This window comes from Carlito syrichta, unplaced genomic scaffold, assembly GCF_000164805.1.
Source record: "Carlito syrichta isolate Samal-C Ts95f unplaced genomic scaffold, Tarsius_syrichta-2.0.1 Scaffold63322, whole genome shotgun sequence".
Lineage (NCBI taxonomy): Eukaryota > Metazoa > Chordata > Mammalia > Primates > Tarsiidae > Carlito > Carlito syrichta.
Window position 1 is genome coordinate 22,878 of NW_007007418.1, and position 8,350 is coordinate 31,227.

Sequence of the window (8,350 nt, forward strand, 5' to 3'; positions counted from 1 at the left end):
CCTCCTCGCCCGGGGCCGCGCTCGGGGGGCCCCGGGCAGAGCGTTCGCCGGGCGTCGGGGCGCTTCGCGCGGGTCTCGGGCGGCCCTCCCTGCGGCCCTGCGACGGGGCCCCGAAGGCGCCGCGAGCGGAGCCGCTCGGCCAAGGTCGCGCTCGCGACGGGTTTCGGGCGCGGGGCTGCCCGCAGCCCGCCGTCGCCCCGGGTCGCGGGGAAGGAGGGGGCCGGCGGGCCGGCGGAGGGCTGGCCTGAGGCCCGGGAGGTGCCCGGCCAGCGCGGGGCTCGGTTGCGGGGAGCCGCTCTCGGGGGCGCGGGCTGCACCGGGGCGCGGGGTGGCGGGGACGTGGCTGTGGGGGCCGCGCTGGGCTTCGTCTGTGCGTTCCTTCCTTGGGTCCTCTCCTGAGAGCAAAGCCCTCCCAGTGTCTGTCGGCCAGGGTCCCTGCAGTGCCCCGCGACGCTGCCCTTTGTAGGGGAAGCCTTGGCGCTCAGCCAGAGCCACACTTTTCATCCCACCGCCTAGTACGGTCCTGGCGTCAGCATGAGGCAGCGGGTGGTCGGAAGCGGACTAAGGGGGCTTACGGCCGGAAAGGAACTTTTTGCTAAGCCTGTTCGTTCTGACTGTTTGCATTCAGCACATCGGTGCAGGGATGTGTGTGCCTGGGACGGATTGGGATTTCAGGATCCTCTGAGATTGAGTTCTGGTTTGCCCGTCACTGTCGCTGTATTCGCGGGTTTTGTTCGTTGTGATCTTTAAAGGCGCCCTGGGACGTTTGCCTGGTAAACTTGGTTCATCTCAAGTGAGCTCAGTCGCTTTCTCAGTAGTTCCTCTTTACGTGTTATGTTGGACTTGAGAGCCGGGTTTTTCTCTATTTCGTTTTCCACTGAAATTCGTAGAATAAGGCAGAGCGTTTTAAAGCCTCGATATAGGCTAGCTGGACAAGTTTTTTTTTTTCTCTCATGGATGTTAAATCGACAGAAACGGTTGGAGGTGATACATTGAAGATATGTGTACATCTAAGAGGATGTTGATAATCAATTTTGTGCTTTTTGTCATGCTCCAAAATCCTTTTTCCATAAAATTTTAACCCTTTGCACTCAGACATCTTGCAGATCACCTACCAGCAACTCAACCACACTTTTTTACAAAATAGTGAAAAACAAATCACTTCATGTTAACTAGTACAGCATTGAAACCAGTTATTTTATTGTAATGATATTTGACTTATAATGGAATTGAAGCTATTTATGACCCAAAAGATCAAAATTTTATTTATTTTTCTAACGTGTTTAACAGGCACCGACATACATTGCAGGTTCATTGATACATATTGTGCAAGAGTAATTTGTTTGAAGTCTACCACCTGGTGTTTTTCTATTTGAGCAGACAGTGAAGTCTCGTTTTCTTCCTCCCACACTAATAATATGTAATTTATTGTCAAGTCTGCTGTGCAAAGAGTGTATCCTATGGATAGGACACACTTGTGATTCCTGAAAATCACTTCTCAACTGATTGGTCATATCTCAGCATATACACCATCTCTTTATTTGCTTTTTCGTGCAATTTGAATGGAAAACTTCAAGTTAATATACACTTTTGAAAACTTTGCGTCTGCATAAGTTTGTCCTGTATAATCACCCGGAGAGGGGATATCAGTGGTTTGCAGATTTACAATGTCCCCTCAGAGGAGACATCCGAGTGCAAAGGACTAAGATTTAAAGTGTATCTGAAAGTGAAGGAAATATGGCTTTTGAGACCTTGTTAGACATTTTTTTTTTCCTGTGTTCAATATCGATTTTTCAAGCTTGGGAACAGTATAACTAGCTGAGAAGTGGCTCGGTAATACTACTGAAAAGGTAACTCAAAAGCAAAGTCTTATTTAAGAAAAACAGCATGTTGGTTTAGATCCTAGTCACTGCAGCTTTGCGGTTCTTTTCTTCTCTAAACTCCCAAGCAGTTCTTCTGTGAGCGAGGTATCACCTCTGCAGCCCACCCTGGAAGGTTTTATCTAGGCTGCCTTGCTGATGATAAAACTTTGAAAGCTGTTACTCCTTAGTATAACTAACATTTGTTATTTAAATAACTACACTGTAAAACAGCATTTAGAGAGAAAATAAGCCAGCTGTTGATTTGGTCTACTCTACTGTGTTAGAGAAAAGTGAGATTTGGGGCAGTTTTACTTTGTAAATAACCTCCTTCAGGGAGCAGTGGTGGCCAGCATTTCTTGGATAGCAGGTGATTGTGACTTCACATCTTGGTTTGCAAGAAGGCCATGGTCAAACTGCAAGAGGCTCTGCATAGTTGCCTGACTTACTTTGATGATTTGAGTATGACCTCTGCACTGGCTCATAGACGGTGTTTACAGATTTGATCCTCTGATATCCAAGGGTTGTTCTGAAGTCGGTGAGTATCCAGATATTCTGAAACTCTAAAATTATTTAAATAACCCATGTGTTCAACTTTTGGTGTAGTATGAAACATGTTTATATTCCAGCGTTTAAAAAAGGCACCCAAAGATTATAAAGGACAAACATATGTAATGGTCTTTTGTAAATGGTTTTTTTGTTGTTGTTTTGAGTCATCGTCTCACTCTGTCGCCCAGACTGGAATGCAGTGGCATGCTCACGGCCACCGCAGACTTGACCTGCTGGGTTCACGCAATCCTTTTGCCTCAGCCCTCCAAGTAGCTGGAACTACAGGTGCGCGCTACCATGCCCAGCTAATTTTTTGATTTTTTTGTAGAGACAGGTCTTGCCAAGTTGCCCAGGTTGGTCTCGAATCCCTGGGCCTCCAAAAGTGCTGGGAATATAGGCTTGAGCCTTCGTGCCTGGCCCTAAAAAGATGTTCTTAAAACACTGACCAAAGAAAAGAAAGCAGAAGTCATCTTTCCTAATGAACATCTGTAATTATTTTTTTAGACAACAAATCTTGACAGTAACAGCCAAGTTGTGAGGTTGTGATTCCCTCATTTCTAAGAGCCCTGTTACGTGCCCCTGCCCTTCCCTGCCTGCCTGTCAGTTGCTGCCTGCTTCCTCGCGGGAAAGCTCTGTTAGAGAGAGATGATCTGCAGCTGGCAGGAGCCCTTTGTAAACCATGGCATCGAAAAAGGTGTTCCTTGTGCCCACCGTGTGCCCTTGCTTGTCAGTAGCAGGAGACAGCAGTGGATTCTGACAGAATTGAGTCTGACACTGTTGTGCTTGGGGGCTGTGACGCACTGGAGCAGAGCCCTGGGCTCAGAACCGAGGCGATGGGGGCTGGGCCGTGCACTCATAGCTGTGTATTAGCGGTCATCCGTAGAGGTTGGTGAAGACCACCGTCCTGTTAGAACCTGTGACCTGTTGTGCAAAATCAATGTGCTAGTCAAGGATTCCTGATCTGGAAGCAGGAATTATGGCTATTACATGGACTCAACCATCTCACCTAATTTACAATTAGCGCTATTAGTAGACCTTAAAGATTGAAAGTGGCAGAGATAATATTCCAGGTGGGAAAGTCTTATTCAAGAATAATGAGGAAAGACTTAATCCTTGGAGATTATGGAATTCTAGGATGAATTTTTATGTTTTAGGATCAGACCTCTGTATCCAGGACATAAAAGAACAGATGATTTATTCATGGATCTCAGTGATTTATCTGGAGTTTCCAGTTTCTCCGCTACACTGGGGTTTTTGGCATCCTTGGTCTACAGGGGAGTGGGTGTCACTGACAGTAAGGCTTACAGGAAATGAAAACTCATAAAACTTGGGTCAGTTGTGAGTCTGCGTTATGGTATTTTATCAAAATGTGTTCTTAGACTGTGGAAAGTCCAACCGTGGTTTTAGTGAATTGGCTTTCCCTGTAGTGTGGAAAGCTCAGGATGCATTACGGGTAACAGTGGGTGGTGGTGTGCAGCAGCATCCTGACCTTTACCTTGAGAAAGTTGGTGCCGCCTTTAAACGTCTGAGGTATAACTACAGCCCAGGGAGGTAGAAGAGCAGGATGGGGGGGCAGCGTGTGAGAACAGCCAAGATGGTCAGAAAGTGGACAGCTTCCTGCTGGTGACTTTGCAAAGAACCCAAAGGATTCCTGATAACATTTTTGTGGTTTATATTTTCTGCAGAAGAGAACTGAGTTGTTTGTGGGAAAGTTTAATGGTGCAGGTATTTACAGGTTTTGGTTTGGTTTGAAGTCTTAGCTTCCTAAATCTGTCAAGTATCATGAAGTTATTGATTCACTGAAATGAATATGATGTGGCATAGTCTTAAGATTACCACCTACTTTAATAGATTCTCTTAAAGCAGCAACATCTCCTTTGGTTTATTTTTATGCTGGTTGTGCCTTTCTTAGGTTTTAAAACTTCATTAGCATTCAGCCAGGGCTTTTTTAGTGTAAGCTCTGGTTTTTTGAGTTGGGGCCTCACTCTGTCACCCAGGCTGGGAGGCAGTGGTACAATCATGGCTTGACCATCATGGCTCACTGCAGCCTTGACCTTCTGGACTCAGGTGATCCTTCCACCTCAGCCTCCTGAGTAGCTGGGACTACAGGCATGCACCACCATACCCAGTTACTTTTTTAATTTTTGTAAAGATGTGATCTTGCTGCGTTACCTAGGCTGGTCTCAAACTCCTGAGCTCAAGCAGTCCTTCCACCTTGGCCTCCCAAAGTGCTGGGATTACAGGCATGAGTCACCCTGCCCAACCAGTGCTGTTTCTTTAATATGGTTTTATTTGAACAATTACGGGGCTTTTAGTTGGCAAGGAGAATACTTCTTTATTCCTCACAAATAATGTCAAATATGTCTTAAATTTCCTTCCATAATTTTTATCTCTGCTTTGCTTGTTGGCCAGGCTTTCAGAAAAGTTAGTATGCCAGGTATGGTGGCTCATGCCTGTAATCCCAACACTATGGGAGGCAGAAGTGAGAGGACTGCCTGAGTCCAAGGGTTCAAGACTAGCCTGGGCAACTTGGTGAGACCTTGTCTCTATAATTAAAAAAAAAAATTAGTTGGGCATGGTGGCACATTCCTGTAGTTCCAGCTATTTGGAAGACTGAGGCAGAAGGATCTTCTGAGCCCAACGGGCTGCGGCGGTGGCTGTGAGTGAGCCACTGCACTCCAGCCTGGGCAACAGTAAGACTCCTGCTTAAAAAAAAAAGTTAGCGTTGCTTATGAGAAAAAGTTGCTGCTATAATTTATCACCAGTAACTGCTGTCATAATTTAAGTTTGTGTCAGTTTACTTTCAATACAGTTGTGTAGAAGTTTTTATGATGTGCTCATGTTAATGATTTGCTACATCAGATACATTTCTACATACCAGCCTTTGCTGTTAACAACAATAATGCAGTTTTCTGAATTTCCTTTTCTAGCCAGATAAAGAAATGATTTTAGTAAAAAGTCACGTTTTAAGTCTATGTTGCTATTTTAATGTATTGATCACTAGCCAGGATATGTTCACAGTGCTTACCGATTTTATTTCTATGCACCTAGCACTTTAATTTCTGAGAAGCACTTCATCTAGAGAATGGAGTTCTTATTCATTGGAATACTTTGGATTTCATTGGCATTCGGTTGTTGAAGTAATTTTACATTTTCTATTTGAACTACTTAGGGAAATATGAGATGACAACCCTTGAATTTCCTGCTTAGGGTCTCCTTTTTGTGTGAGCACAATGAGTTTTAAAACTCAAGGTAAGTATTGACTGATGTGTATTTTGTAGAGCTGCACCCTTTTTTTTTTTTTTTTTGTAGTTAGTAGCGCCAAAATGAGATAGGGTCTTGCTGTGTTGCCCAGGTTGGAGTACAGTGGCACAGTTATGGCTCACTGCTGAGTACCTGGTACTATAGGCACAAGCTACCAATGATAGTCTGCTCATTTTTATTTATTTATTTTAAAGGCAGTGTCATAGTTTGCCCAGGCTCTTCTTGAGCTCCCAGCTCAAGCGATCTTCTTGCCTTTGCCTCCCAGAGTGCTGTGATTACAGGTGTGAGCCAGTACGTCTAGCTTATTTTATAATTTTTATGGAGGGACAGTTCTAGTCCCAGAATTTCTAATAATCTGCAGTTGCTTGGTTTGACTTAATTATCTGTACCTCTACTGGGATGCCTGTTCTGCCAGGGTATCCCCAGCATCATCTAACATAGGGTCTGGCACGCAGTTCGTGCTCAGCTATTTTGTTGAATGTTTGAAGCATGGTAAATATGTATTGATAGTCTTAACAAACAGCTTTCATAATTTAGTTTTGATTGAATGCTTCCTTTTTCCAAGGATGCATTTTGATTTTATATCCCATGTTGAATTTTTCTTAAGGCGTGATGATTATGTATCTGGGTTTTGGTAGTTTGTCCTGTCAGTCTCCTTTGATTTGGAAGTTTAATGTTAGAACAAGTGTTTAATTGAGAGGGTGATATGGTGGGAGTAACACTAGGCCTAGAATTGGGACCTGATGTTCTAAGTTGAGCTCTGTGACCTTGGACCAAGACACTGAACTCCCAACCTGTAAAAATGGGAGGGGACAGAACCCGGCTTCGTAGAATTGTTGAGAGGATTAAATGGCAATGTAAAGCGCCTTAGCACAGTGCCCAGCAGATGGTAAGTGCTCAGTAAATGTTAACTGCCACTAATAAATAATTCCATTTGACACACATTGAAAATCGCAAAGTAGAGTTCAAGAGAGATCCGGTGTTCACCTGGATGGCTAAAGCCCGTTTTGAAATCTTTATCTTCTGTTAGACAGTCATTTTCAACGTGAGATTTAAAAGCAATCTTAGATTTTCACACTTTGAAAAATTTGTATAGCCTGGTAGGAAAGTGCTTTGTAATTTTAAAGTGTAGAAACAGGTTTTTCGCTAATCAAAAGCATATAATCTGGAATATATGTTTAATTCTAATGCCACAAGTCCACACTACTTAAAGGTTTACCCAGACTTCATTCACGCAACAAATTGTGGGAGCCTGCAGTCTACTGGCTGGCTCATGTACACTGCAAAGCAAGCCCACTGTGGTCCTGGATTTATATCTTCCTGGCGTTCCAGAGAAACAGGCAGAAACAAACTGGTAAATATAATACAAATTAAAGCACGAGGTGTGGTGGGTAGGACCAGGCATTCGCAGAGCAGTCCAGAAAGTGTGAAGCAGGCTTCGGAGGGGAGGAGATGGGTGTGAGATTCTAGGGGGAGAGGTGATGTCAGTAGAGGCCTGGAGTATGCGCAGCTGTGTGTACCCATTGATGGAAGATGGTTTTGGCAGTTTCTATTTTTATAATATTTTTTCTTAAACTAATTGCAGGGAATTTGAGAATCCTTGAGACTGTTTTGTTTTCGTGTGGTTTTTTATGGGCACCATCCTTTTAAATATAAATCTTTATTCTGGAAAAAAATGCACCTCATCTTCACATTGAGAATAATTTTTAAATTGCCAGTAGTATTGCTTTTTGCTAATCTCTGAACGCTCCCACTCAGAACACAAACAGAGTAAGAAAATCTGTCATGAACTATGTCTAAAGGTGGTGACAAGACGCGTCCAGAACCAAGAACATTTATATTAGCAACATTCATACAAGACAAACTTGCGTCCATATAGGTGTAAACCAATTATTGCAGAAATATCCTGAAAGACTTAAAGAGGGCTACTCACTCCCAAGTGTGGGGTGGCTGGAAAAAAAAGTCAGCTTCTAGGAGTTTCTCCTAGCCAAGAAAAAAAGTTTCCTGCTGGGCAGTCTGCCCCAGTTTTTGACTAACTTGTGGTAAAATTAGTAATGATTGGGGCTTTCTGATCAGTGAAGCGGGGATCCCACCATCTTCCCACTAGCAGTATCTTTTGAGTCCTCTACTGTGTATGAGTGTGGCTCTCCCGGAAGAAGCATTTCATTGCTCATTTGCTGTTGGTCACATATGCGTCTGTTTCATGTCTTCCCTCAAAGGTGAGCATTACTGTGTTTTTATTGCTTCTTGTTTCATAACATTTTGATCAGAAGGAGACTATGACCAGCTTTTAGTTTGGTTATATATTTTGGCATCCAAAGCAGAGAAGTGATTTTCCCAAAGCTATAGAGGAGTTCAGAAATTTGGGGTTCCTGGCTGGCTCCCCCTCCCGCCTTGTCCTTTCTTTTTTAATTGGAGTCCCAGGCTGGAGTGCAGTGGCATGCTTACGGCCACTGCAGCCTTGACCTGCTGGGTTCAGGTGGTCCTTGCAAGTAACTGAAACTACAGGTGTACGCCTACCTAATGTTGTTGTTTTTGTGTGGAGACAAGGTCTCATCAAGTTGCCCAAGCTGGTCTCGAACCTGTGGGCTCAGGTAATTCTCTCACCTCTAGCTTCCCAAAGTGTTGGGATTACAGGCTTAAGCCACCGTGTTCAGCATCCTTACTTTTTTTTTTTT

At 44.0% G+C, this 8,350-nt stretch overlaps 1 protein-coding gene across 1 annotated transcript in view; it reads left to right on the plus strand.

The window, feature by feature from the left end:
* LOC103252205 (serine/threonine-protein phosphatase PP1-beta) overlaps nucleotides 1-8,350 on the plus strand; it is a 24,855-nt gene that overhangs the window by 2,141 nt on the left and 14,364 nt on the right. Inside the window, exon 3 of the mRNA XM_021708621.1 lies at nucleotides 40-370. Coding sequence (XP_021564296.1) covers nucleotides 40-370 — 331 coding nt within the window. The remainder of the gene's footprint in view (nucleotides 1-39; nucleotides 371-8,350) is intronic.